Source organism: Triticum urartu, chromosome 2A (genome assembly GCF_056163025.1).
Source record: "Triticum urartu cultivar PI428250 chromosome 2A, HENAU_Tu73, whole genome shotgun sequence".
Classification (NCBI taxonomy): Eukaryota; Viridiplantae; Streptophyta; class Magnoliopsida; order Poales; family Poaceae; genus Triticum; species Triticum urartu.
This window is the reverse complement of record NC_141874.1, coordinates 127,984,780-127,997,420: the sequence shown is the minus strand read 5'-3', so window position 1 is coordinate 127,997,420 and position 12,641 is coordinate 127,984,780. Positions and strand designations below refer to the sequence as shown.

At 46.9% G+C, this 12,641-nt stretch overlaps 1 protein-coding gene and 1 long non-coding RNA gene across 2 annotated transcripts; one reads left to right on the top strand and one right to left on the bottom strand.

Moving 5' to 3' along the window:
- Positions 1 to 5,387: 5,387 nt before the first annotated feature.
- On the top strand, positions 5,388 to 11,208 carry LOC125536293 (sucrose synthase 2). The gene is made up of 16 exons (XM_048699484.2): positions 5,388 to 5,589; positions 6,625 to 6,748; positions 7,138 to 7,267; positions 7,342 to 7,493; positions 7,585 to 7,777; positions 8,189 to 8,307; positions 8,390 to 8,606; positions 8,716 to 8,811; positions 8,901 to 9,074; positions 9,156 to 9,272; positions 9,359 to 9,525; positions 9,611 to 9,835; positions 9,913 to 10,231; positions 10,328 to 10,572; positions 10,680 to 10,818; positions 10,912 to 11,208. Exons 2-16 carry the CDS (start codon positions 6,639 to 6,641, stop codon positions 10,957 to 10,959), a joined length of 2,451 nt encoding a protein of 816 aa, XP_048555441.1. The 5' UTR covers positions 5,388 to 5,589; positions 6,625 to 6,638; the 3' UTR covers positions 10,960 to 11,208.
- Positions 11,052 to 12,535, bottom strand: LOC125536295 (uncharacterized). Its single transcript, XR_015615883.1, has 2 exons — positions 12,326 to 12,535; positions 11,052 to 12,225 (listed from the first exon to the last, which is right to left on the bottom strand). It is a non-coding gene; the product is annotated as an uncharacterized LOC125536295 (long non-coding RNA).
- Positions 12,536 to 12,641: the final 106 nt, after the last annotated feature.

Genomic DNA, 12,641 nt, shown 5'->3' with positions numbered 1-12,641 from the left:
AGTGTTTGGACCGCAATACTTGAGAACACCCAATGCGGAAGACACTGCTTGGATCCTAGCACAGAATGCAGCAAGAGGATTTCCTGGGATGCTTGGAAGCATCGACTGCATGCATTGGAAATGGAAGAATTGCCCATTTGCTTGGCAGGGGATGTACAAAGGCGCCAAAGGCGGTTGCAGTGTGGTACTTGAGGCGGTGGCCACACAGGACCTCTGGATTTGACACTCCTTCTTTGGTATGCCAGGAACTCACAATGACATCAGTGTGCTGCAGTGCTCTCCTGTCTTTGCCAAGCTTGTTGAAGGTCATTCTTCTCCGGTGAACTTCGAGATCAATGGGCGGCACTACAACAAGGGGTACTATCTAGCTGATGGCATCTATCCGAGATGGTCGATATTTGTGAAGACGATCTCAAACCCTGTGCCAGGAGGCAAGAACGTCTGGTTTGCGAATGTTCAGGAGGCTTGCAGGAAGGATGTCGAGCGGGCATTTGATGTGCTCCAATCTCGATTTGCTGTTGTCCGGTACCCCGCTCAGACCTGGTCGAAAGATCAAATGTGGGAGATTATGACTTGCTGTGTCATCTTGCACAACATGATCATCGAGAGCGAGCAAGAAGACCCAGTGTTTGACACTGAACCATACTACAGGCAGGGTCCTCTAGCCGAAGTTGATCACCAGCTACCGGCAACCTGGACTGCCTATCTTAGTATGCGTTAGGAGATCCGAGACCCACAGGTGCATCATCAACTGCAGCAAGATCTGATAGAGCATCTATGAAGGCTCAAGGGTGACGTCGGGCGCGGCGTGTGATGAAATATGAGTTTTTATTTATTGAACTATATAATTTGTATTGAACTATTTATTGTTGTATTATTTTGTTGAAGTATTTGATATTTCTGTGATGAAATATGTAATAAAAAATTTATATGCGTAATTGAACGTCGAACAACGGCGAACCACGCCGAATATGGGCCTATTGTCGCCCATATGGATCCTTTATTCGCCGAAATGGGGCTGAAAAGTGGGCCAATATCGGCGCCTGGGGGCGAAACCGCCCCCAACACCGATTGTATCGCCGGCTCGCCCCCAGGGGCAATTTTTATGCGTCCTGGGGGGGGGGGGGGGGGCGAACGGCTGAAGATGCTCTAACATCAGCATACGAAATGAATGCACTGCAGATGTGGGCCTGCGAACTGTAGCAATATGACGAGAAAATAAAAATACGGACTGCAATACACTGCAGCACCCAGATCCCAAGACATGTCAATGCTTGAGATAATGTGAGCATATGGATGTACAACCCATATTGAATTTTCGGTGCTATAGTCACTTCTGTCACACACGGGACACGGATACTATGAAGTATACCACGGAGTGTCCAACTCAAAAAAAAAAACCCCCCCACGAAGTGCAGCTTCTGCGAGTGAGAGGCAAGTGCGGTGGGAAATTAAACCGCAAGCGACACGGCAGCGGCATACGAGAGCCATTCATTGCTACAGGACATACTACTACTACGTAATCACGTATACAATGGTAGCCAGCTATTTTCCGACGGTGCAGCGCGCTCATGAGCCGCAGAAACTTCTAAATGCGGTTCTTAACCTTTCCGTTTCGAGAATGCATGGACGAGGCATGAGAGGTACGAGGAAGTGGTAGTTGAGAGCTGGCAACCTCAAGCAAATGACCTGCCCGGGGTATATGACGCACTGAATTCCGTTCGCCAAAAGCTGCAGAAATGGAGTAGGGAGGAGTTTGGTTCTGTTCAAAAACAGCTCAAAGCTATGAGACACCGGCTGGAGAGGGTGCGAGCAACTTCTCTGCGGTCTGGACCAACTAGAGCCGAGAAAGACCTCTTGAAACGTATATCTGAATTGTTGGCTAGGGAGGAGGCGTTGACAAAGCAACGTTCCAGGGTACTATGGCTGTCGGAAGGTGATAGAAACACTGAATTTTTCCATGCTAAGATGAAAGAAAGATCCCGCATAAATAAGATCAAAAAATTGAAGAAGCCAGATGGCTCAGTGGCGATGACACAGCCGGAGCTGGAGACCCTCGCTATGAATTTTTATTCTGATCTCTTCACAGCCCAACATGAGACGAGGCCGGAGCTAGTGACAGACTGGGTTCCAAACAAAGTTACTGAAGCAATGAATGTTAGGCTGTGTGCACCAATTTCTAATGAAGAGATAGAGAATGCGCTCTTTATGATGCATCCCAATAAAGCCCCTGATCCTGATGGGTTTATGGCGAGGCTTCTATATTCGTCATTGGCACTTACTTAAAGATGTTGTTTGTGATGCAATTCACACTTTCCTTGAGGGAGGAGAAATGCCGGAGATTGTGAACAATACCGTGTTGGTTCTTATTCCTAAAATCAAAAATCCACAAGATTTAACACAGTACAAACCGATCTCCTTGTGTAATGTGTTCTATAAGCTAGCTTCGAAAGTCCTTGCTCTACGACTGAGACCAGTACTGAATGATATCATTGTGGAAGAGCAGTCAACATTTGTCCCGGGCCGGCTGATTTCGGACAACGTCCTAACGGCATATGAGTGCATTCATTATCTTAAGAAAAAGAAGGGCAAGTCTGGAGATATGGCAGTGAAGCTTGATATGGCTAAGGCGTACGATAGGGTGGAATGGACATACTTGCGTGCGATGATGGAGAAACTTGGGTTTGCTGTTGAGTGGATCGACCGGGTAATGGTATGCGTTCAGTCTGTGTCTTTTTCAATTCGAGTTAATGGCCAATTCTCAGAATCTTTCAGACCTACCAAAGGCATCAGGCAGGGCGATCCCATCTCACCGTATCTATTTCTCATATGTGCGGAAGGGTTGAGCAGTTTGTTGAAATTCCGTGGCCCAGACCAGCTATCCCGAGGTGTTAGGGTTGGAATACATGCTCCATGGGTGTCCCACTTGTTGTTTGCAGATGATTGTCTGGTGTTTACACATGCCTCTTCTGAGGCAGCTACCAGATTGCATAATACTCTGGACGTCTATCGAGAAGCTTTAGGCCAAATGGTGAACCGAGCGAAGTCTGCCATATTCTTCAGTGCCAATTGTTCCGATGAGATGAAAGCGGTGGTCCGTGAGCAAACTGAGATTGAGACGGAAGCTCTTGTTGAGAAGTATTTGAGGCTGCCAACGGCCATTGGTCGCTCATCCGATGTTCAATTCGAACACATTGCCACCAGTATCCGTAAACTAGTAAATGGGTATGTTCCCAAACTTCTGAGCACCGCAGCAAGGGAAGTTTTGATCAAAGCGGTTTGTCAGGCAATTCCCACATATTCCATGAGTTGTTTTAGGTTGTCCAAAAAACTATGTAAAAAGTTGACTGTTATAGTGGCTCGATTCTTCTGGGGTGGAGATGAAAGCCGAAGGAAGCTTCATTGGAAAAAATGGAGAGATATAGCTATACCAAAAGGAGATGGAGGCATGGGCTTTAGGGAGAAATGTTTAATCAAGCTATGCTTGCAAAGCAGGGCTGGAGGTTAATTACCACACCAAAATCATTGTGTGCTAGAGTTCTTAAGGGCAGGTATTTTCATGATCATGACTTTATGTTAGCCAAGAACAAGAGAGGGTCATCACACATTTGGAGGGCAATACTCCATGGCAGAGAGGTACTAAAACCGGGGTTGGTGAAGAGGGTTGGAGATGGCTCTTCTATTCGGCCTTGGGATGATCCATGTATTCCATCTAATTATGGTTTCAAACCTATTGTGAAGCTCCCAGGTGCAGCCGTGAACACAGTACAAGATCTGATAGATGAAGACACTGGGGAATGGGATATCAATATGATAAAATTGCATTTTGTTGAACCTGATGTGAGTGCAATCTGCAGGATCCCCCTCGGTTGCTTCATCGAGGACTCATGGGCGTGGCACTTTGAAAAGTATGGGAATTTCACAGTAAGATCAGCATATAGAGAGCTAGTAGCTAAATGCCATCAAAGAGTCCAGCCGAGTTCCAGTAGCAGTCAAGCAAATGCATGGAAGAAAATGTGGCGACTTCAAGTTCCTCCAAAGGTTAGGAATTTCTGGTGGCGTATTTGTCATGATTTCATTCCGTGCCGCGCGGTGCTGAAGCGAAGACATATGGAGGAAATTGACTTCTGTGAAAGTTGTGGGCAGCCGGAAACTTCGATGCATGCAATTTTTTATTGCATTTGGGCTCGGAGTTTTTGGGACGAGATTAAAAGTCTAACTGGCATTAAAATTCCCAAACTTCACCCGCAGTCGTGGACACTTGATCTTGTTGATGGAACCAAGGTTTCTCAAGCAGATGCTTGCGTTATTTGTTGTGGTGCGTGGGCAATATGGACTGAGCGAAATGCAAGAAGACATGGGGAGGCTGGACGTACCATAGCGCAATCTGTCAAATGGGTTACTGATACAGTGATGGATTTGGTTATGGCAGGAAAAGAAACCATAGTTAAGGCGTCGAAGGTGAAAGCTAAATGGTCACCACCTGAAAATGGAGTGATCAAGGTGAATGTTGATGCCTCCTTTGATGAGAATACCAATCAAGGGTCTTCCGAGCTGGTGATCCGTGATAGTTTTGGCAATCTCTTACGTGCACAGGCCCTTTGGTATGAGTTTGCAGCAAGCTCGATGGCAATGGAAGCTGAGGCGATTCGGGATGGGGTCCGAATGGCCCTGGAGAGAGGCTTCCGTAGAGTTGTCGTCGAGAGCGACGCTCAAGCAATCATAAAGTTGTGGGAGACAAAAGATTTTGATCGTGCTGAGATCGTTGGAGTTTTTCATGAGATCAAAGAACTGAGTGCACAATTTGAGAGTTTTAGGCTAATTTTCGTATGAAGAGACGCTAATGAGGCGGCTCACTTATGTGCGAAGCAGGCGACAAATGTTAGGAGGAGATGCTTATGGCTTAATTGCATTCCAGTATTCCTAACGGATACGTTGTATCATGATTGTATGCCTGATTAGTTAGCAATAAAGCTCTTTTACTAGCAAAAAAAAAGGTGCAGGTGCATGAACAAACGCGGCTTCTTCTTTTCGCGGAGAGGTAAAACAAATGCGGTTCCCAGCAAAAGAAGAAGAAAACAAATGCGGTCGCACGCAACAGAATTTGTCGCAGACAGCGGCAGTGCATGCAGCCGATGGCTCGCCAGCACGGAACACTTGTCACGGCGCGCCTGCCACAAAGCGAAACACTTGGCGCGGTGCATTCCTCCGAGCCGGAGCACCTGTCTTCACCGCCTCGGGAACCGGCCGGGCGCTAATCTCCAAGCCAAACCGGAGCCTCCACGGCCGTCGATGCGACGCTGCCAAGAACCAGTGCGGGCGCCGAGCAAAGCGACGGAAAGGGGAGCGTCCTTTTCCCCGGCCGCCCGGCGAGGGGAGCTGGCAGTGGCACCGGCTGCACCTGACCCACGCCTCCTCCTCCTCCTGGCAGCCAGCTCCTCCGGCGCGCGCGCCCGTGTATAAATAGGGGCGCGGGCACCGTCGCCCAGCCATCTCACTCGCTCTCACCGCGCACCAAACCCGGGCCAGTTCGCCTCGCGTTTCCCCGGTGACGTTTCCTTGTTCCTCGCCCTCCTCCTCTGGAGCAAGGTAAAGAAACCATGTCCAGTTTCCCTGTACTTTAAGAGTGGCTATGGTTGGGACACTACGGAGATAACTGGGGCTAGCATAGTTTCAGTGATTCAAGAGGGGTGCTGCAAAATTCTCTTTCTAGTTTCTTCAGCTTAGGTTCGAGAGCATATATACTGATAAAAAGATTGTGGATTAATCTGGTCTTCTCGGTCTCTGCATGCACTTTGGGTCCAAGCCCTGGTGTCATGCTCTTGGTTGCTGTAGCTAGCCAGCCCAAAGGAGAAGATCTTCTCTCTTCTTTCGCAAGCTGGAACTAGGGTGGCAGAGTGGGTGAACTGCTTGGAGATCCATGTGATTATTACGCCGGTTTGTACACTAAATCAGTGTAGGCGCATGGGCGTATGTCAGTACTGTAGAGATCCAGTGCAGAGTTGCATACCATGCATGTCCGCCTGTGTGGGATCCTTCGGGGAGGCCAGGCTTATCCTCAGTTTGAGCATATTCGGAGTTTCTGGAATGCAAAAGTAAATCTAGCAGTTGTTTTTTTTGCTTCCTATTTTATGCAACTTGTTAAAGCTATTAACTTTTCCTGCAGACCAAAGCTATTAACTCTGTACTCCAAAGTTTCTCCAAGGCCAGTAATTAATTAAGCTTCTTGCCTTGTGGATCATGTGCATGTCATTGTATAATACTAGGAGTACTAAATTACTTGATCCGTTTCTATTATCTGCATGTCCTCCATTGGAAAACTGGAGAGCCTGCCCGGCAATAGTTCCGTGCTCCTGTGCTCACTCATATACTTTGGTCAGTTTTAATTAGCTTGCCAAGCCACGCAAGAAACGGCTACAATACATCTCACGCTAATCCCATGATCTGGTTCCCAAAGCACAGGCTTCTAGGCACTCTTGCACGCCACGCCAACCTTTCTTCTTCCTCCGGCTCTATATATCAGTAGAGCTCATGCATCGTTGCCAGGACAGAGCGCCCTGTTGTGTGGGAGGAGGCTCCACTGTTTCTGCTGTTCAGATTTACATGACTGTTTCCGCTGTTCAGGTTTGAGGACAGCAATGGGGGAGACTGCCGGAGAGCGTGCCCTGAGCCGCATCCACAGCGTGAGGGAGCGCATCGGTGATTCCCTCTCTGCGCACACCAATGAGCTCGTCGCCGTCTTCTCAAGGTCTGTTCCTGATCTTTTGCAGGCTAGACTGGCTGCCAATTTGTACAAATCTCTGCATGTGAGACACGGTTAAGCGATGAATTATGGTTGCCTTGCGTATTTCTATGTCATGCTATAGTATGAGCTGGATCAATGATTTTTTTCTTTACAAAATTTGTACCAAGGGCCATTAAAAGAACTGATGATGAAGTTTCAACAATTGTTCCTGCATTTCTATATAATACCGCTCCTTCCATTTGTCTTTTAACTTCTTTCTTAATACTAGTTGTATTCATACTATAACAAAGTACCTGAACATTTTCTTACTGCTACAATTGTTACCACACTTTGTTCAAGTAACGTTTGTTGATAGATCTGACCCACCTGCTGTTACACGATAACTTGTTCAGGCTTGTTAACCAAGGAAAGGGGATGCTGCAGCCCCATCAGATCACTGCTGAGTACAATGCCGCGATCCCTGAGGCCGAGCGCGAGAAGCTCAAGGACACCGCCTTTGAGGATCTCCTAAGGGGCGCACAGGTTTGCACCACCAAAACGCACTGCACTGTCATTCCAGTGATGTTCAGCTCTTGATCTGTTGGTTTCTCATATAGGAGGCAATTGTCATCCCTCCATGGGTTGCTCTCGCCATCCGGCCAAGGCCCGGCGTCTGGGAGTATGTGAGGGTCAATGTGAGCGAGCTTGGTGTTGAGGAGTTGAGCGTCGCTGAGTATTTGCAGTTCAAGGAACAACTGGCGAATGGAAGGTATCTGTGGTTTTGTGAAATTATTAAGATTCAAGAAGTCAGATTATACCTTAGTTTTTATTATATAACACTTCTTCTGTTCAAATTGCAGCATCGATAACAACTTTGTGCTTGAGCTGGACTTTGAGCCATTCAACGCCTCCTTCCCGCGCCCATCGCTGTCGAAGTCCATTGGCAACGGTGTGCAGTTCCTGAACAGGCACTTGTCATCGAAGCTGTTCCATGACAAGGAGAGCATGTACCCATTGCTCAACTTCCTTCGCGCGCACAACTACAAGGGGATGGTAGGTTACACTCTCCAGTGTCTTGCTTTGTAGATTGGATCGTTTGGCTTTGTAGATTGGATGATTCGACTATATCTTTGCTGAAGGTTCTATAGAAACTACATCTTTGTTGCTGAAAACTGACAGGCTTACATCATTTGTTAATGGCATGGCGATCTCTTAGATATATCTAAAGGCAGCATATGAGCATAGTCAGCCTGCAAGAAAATATAGACACGATCTTACTTAATGTGTCAGGCATTTGCCCTGATGATATGTGCATTTTGTATGTAAAAAAAGTTTTAGAACAAATTCTTTAAGTAAGTGCAAAAGCCTGATTGCTATCTATGAGCCAACTGAAAGTTTAAACTGGAACTACCATACCTGCTGCTTAATCATGACGAGCATGTAATATTTTCTTTCTTTCTTCAGACCATGATGTTGAACGACAGGATTCGCAGTCTCGGTACCCTCCAAGGTGCACTCAGGAAGGCAGAGACACATCTGTCAGGCCTTCCAGCTGACACCCCTTACTCAGAGTTCCACCACCGGTACTGTATATAATCATCATACACATGATCACTGAAATCCTTATTGTTCTCAACAAAGAACTAAAATCGTTGCATAATTCAGGTTCCAGGAACTTGGTTTGGAGAAAGGTTGGGGCGACTGTGCTCAGCGTGCGAGCGAGACTATCCACCTTCTCTTGGACCTTCTCGAGGCCCCTGATCCATCCTCCTTGGAGAAGTTCCTCGGAACAATCCCAATGGTGTTCAATGTCGTTATCCTCTCTCCTCATGGTTACTTTGCTCAGGCCAATGTCTTGGGGTACCCTGATACTGGTGGACAGGTAGAATCCCCTACATCATTTTTGACAGTTTGACATATTTCCTCTTGATAAAATGAACACTATGAAATCTTTGTTATCACCAATTATCTTATGTCATGGCAACCCATAGGTTGTTTACATTTTGGACCAAGTCCGTGCTATGGAGAATGAGATGCTGTTGAGAATCAAGCAGCAAGGTCTCGACATTACACCAAAGATTCTAATTGTAAGTTTAGTACCCAACATGATCGAATATGAGCTCTCTGTTATAAACTTATAATTGATTCCTAATGAGGTCTCTTTGGCCTTACATAGGTCACCAGGTTGCTCCCTGATGCACATGGCACCACCTGTGGCCAGCGCCTCGAGAAGGTCCTTGGCACCGAGCACACCCACATCCTGCGTGTGCCATTCAAAACAGAAGATGGTATTGTTCGCAAATGGATCTCGCGTTTTGAAGTCTGGCCTTACCTGGAAGCTTACACTGATGTATGCATTTCACTTTCCAGCAGGTTGTTTGTAGCGTTTCATTAGAATGGCAATCCATAATTTTTTTCCTGTTGCTTTCAGGATGTGGCACACGAGATCGCCGGAGAGCTGCAGGCCACTCCTGACCTGATCATTGGAAACTACAGTGATGGCAACCTAGTCGCATGTTTGTTAGCTCACAAGTTGGGAGTTACCCATGTACGCATTCTACCCCTTTTGCTCAGTACAAGATGTATTCTCATCTCCGTAGTATCCTATCATAATTCTTATTTCCTCATGTGCAGTGTACCATTGCTCATGCACTTGAGAAAACCAAGTATCCCAACTCCGACCTTTACTGGAAGAAATTCGAGGATCACTACCACTTCTCCTGCCAGTTTACAGCCGACCTGATTGCAATGAACCATGCCGACTTCATCATCACCAGTACTTTCCAAGAGATTGCCGGAAAGTAAGATTCTCTCTTTCACAGAAACACCGCCGTGGTCATTTGCAAATAGGATAAACTGATCTAATGTTTATCGTTCAATTTTCAGCAAGGACACCGTAGGGCAGTACGAGTCGCACATGGCATTCACAATGCCTGGCCTCTATCGTGTTGTCCATGGTATTGATGTCTTCGACCCCAAGTTCAACATCGTCTCCCCTGGTGCTGACATGTCCATCTACTTCCCATACACTGAACAGCAGAAGAGGCTTACCTCCCTCCATACTGAGATTGAGGAGCTACTCTTCAGTGATATTGAGAATGCTGAGCACAAGTATAATCATATATAACTCTTGACTTATAAAATAGATTGCCTACCGTGCTGGTTATCTAACTTGACTACCTCTCCAGATTTGTGCTGAAGGACAAGAAGAAGCCGATCATCTTCTCGATGGCTAGGTTGGACCGTGTCAAGAATATGACTGGCCTGGTAGAAATGTATGGGCGGAATCCTCGCCTACAGGAGCTGGTAAACCTAGTGGTTGTCTGTGGTGACCATGGAAAGGTGTCCAAGGACAAGGAGGAGCAGGCAGAGTTCAAGAAGATGTTTGATCTTATTGAACAGTACAACCTGATTGGACACATCCGCTGGATCTCTGCTCAGATGAACCGTGTCCGCAATGGTGAGCTCTACCGCTACATCTGCGACATGAAGGGAGCCTTTGTGCAGGTGAAGGACACTGTCAACCTAGGAACTCACTATGACTGAATCACGACATTTACTAGTTCTGACGCTCTTTTTTCATGTTTGGCTTCCTGTGCTCAGCCTGCTTTCTATGAGGCTTTCGGTCTTACTGTGATAGAGGCCATGACATGTGGCCTTCCAACATTCGCCACTGCATATGGTGGTCCAGCTGAGATCATTGTGAATGGTGTGTCCGGCTACCACATCGATCCTTACCAGAATGACAAGGCCTCCGCACTGCTTGTGGACTTCTTTGGGAAGTGCAAGGAAGACCCGAGCCACTGGAACAAGATCTCACAGGGAGGACTCCAGCGCATCGAGGAGAAGTATATATGCAATTCTCTGTTACCTATCTATGTTACCATCTGATGCACATGCTCTGACTCTTTTAACAGCACTGAGCTGAGATTGATGCCCTGGGATCTTGACGCAGGTACACCTGGAAGCTGTACTCTGAGAGGTTGATGACCCTTTCTGGTGTCTATGGTTTCTGGAAGTACGTCTCCAACCTCGACAGGCGCGAGACTCGTCGCTACCTTGAAATGCTCTATGCCCTCAAGTACCGCAAAATGGTATGTGCCATGACATTGCGTTCGACCACCTTGATAATTTCAGCTCGGTTCATGTCTTGAGACTTAATTTCTCTGTGCCTTTGTTGTGTGCAGGCTGAAACTGTCCCATTGGCTGTTGAGGGCGAGACCTCGGGCAAATGATTTGTCCTTACCAGAGAAATAAATGGCGGGCGAGCGCTCCGCTTTACCGTTCTTGATTCAGTGATGGAGCACAGATCGGAGGGTGTTATGCCTTTGCTTGTCCTTTGTTACCGTTCTTGATTCAGTGATGAACTTTTTCCTGTTGAGTCCCCGTGTTGTCGCGGTAGGGGAACTGGATGGATGCTGTGTTGTTGGTACTTTCTCATGGATACAGTATTTGAATGAATGAATAAGATAGTCTTTGTTTTACTCCCAAGTTTCCCAAAATTCTGTGCAATTAGCATTTATTAGGACCGGATTTTGATTGAGTCATTTTTCTGAGGGAAAAGGGAAAAGGAAGATTCAAAATCCTTTTTCTTCAGACTTTCACAAAGACATGGCTTCCTTTCTTTTTAGATATATTTCATTAATTAAATTTCTCTATAGTTAACACTAGAACATCTTGCTAATCCTATAAGATCTCGAAAAGGGTGGTAACAGTGAAACCAAATCTACATGAGGTCTACATACACATTGAACTTCCTATCTTGCCAAGCTAGCACCTCTCCATCCTCCTCCGCCTCAATCTTACCTTGGCTCACAAACCCCAAGTTTGTTTAGTTGTTTTTTTAGAATGGATTTTCTATGAGGAATACTATTGGATAGGGCCTCGTTGCCAAGGGCTACAAGACCTTAGTGCACTGGAACTCGTGGTTATGGATCCAAATCCTTCAGTATGAAATATTGTCTTTTCTAAATAAAAACCTGTAGTATATTGAAAAAGGTAATTTCGTTCTTGTGGAATAAGAACCCCTCGCACCCTAATGAAATGAAAGGAAAAAAAAATCATATTTTTTCGTTCCTATAAATCTTACCACTAAAATACTCGATAGGGCTACATTAACTCCCTAAACTATATAGGAAGAGGGGTACTTGACAAATAGGGGGCAATTGCATTGCAAATGACGGTGAGGGACCTCTTGATACCTTTTGTTCATTTCCTAACCGTAGCAGGTTTCGTGTGGCAGAAGCCTTTTTTGGGTTTAAACCGAGCCAAAACAGAGAGTTTCCATTGAAGAAGGAAGTAATGATGCTAGCCGGAGAATCAAGAAATAAATAGTACTCCCATTCAAAGAAATATAAGATCGAATACTTCCCATTCCGATTCTTTTTTTAGTCCAAGACATAATAATTTCTTGGTTTTGGCAAGAGCGGCGCGTGACAACCTTCAGAGCTCGCTGGTCGGTAGTTCTGGGCGATCGATTTCGAGGCACCCGAGATCAAAATCTACGACCGACGATAAAATAATTTGGGCATTCGGTCTAACCCGGAAGATTTCAGCGATATTTCCACGGAACCGAAGCAACAAGCTAAGCAGAGGACTCACACGCGATAGGCGCGCAGACGGAAGACCCGGACGCGGGCGCCGGCCGCCCTCCTCCTCCACACTGCCAGCTCGCAGCCGCGGGTGCCGACAAGAACCCGGGCGAGCCACGCCGTCGCGCCGCTCCAGTCTCGAGCGGTCGAGCTTCGCTTTCTGCCGCGGCCGCCGGAGGCCGGAGCGGCCGGTGTCACACGGCAGCACGATAGGAGAGGGCGCAAAACCGGCCGGCCCATCATCCCGCATCACCTGCCTTCCTGGGCCTGAAGTGGGCCCCGCGGGTCCGAAAAGCAAACCGAATCCGTCACGGCTCTGCCCACCC

What these genes read in the sequence shown, in the direction of transcription:
- LOC125536293 (XM_048699484.2), top strand. Translation starts at nt 6,639, where the DNA reads ATGGGGGAGACTGCCGGAGAGCGTGCCCTGAGCCGCATCCACAGCGTG. An exon ending in TACTCAGAGTTCCACCACCG is followed by an intron (nt 8,308 to 8,389) that starts GTACTGTATATA and finishes TGCATAATTCAG; the next exon opens with GTTCCAGGAACTTGGTTTGG. An exon ending in ATTGAGAATGCTGAGCACAA is followed by an intron (nt 9,836 to 9,912) that starts GTATAATCATAT and finishes CTACCTCTCCAG; the next exon opens with ATTTGTGCTGAAGGACAAGA.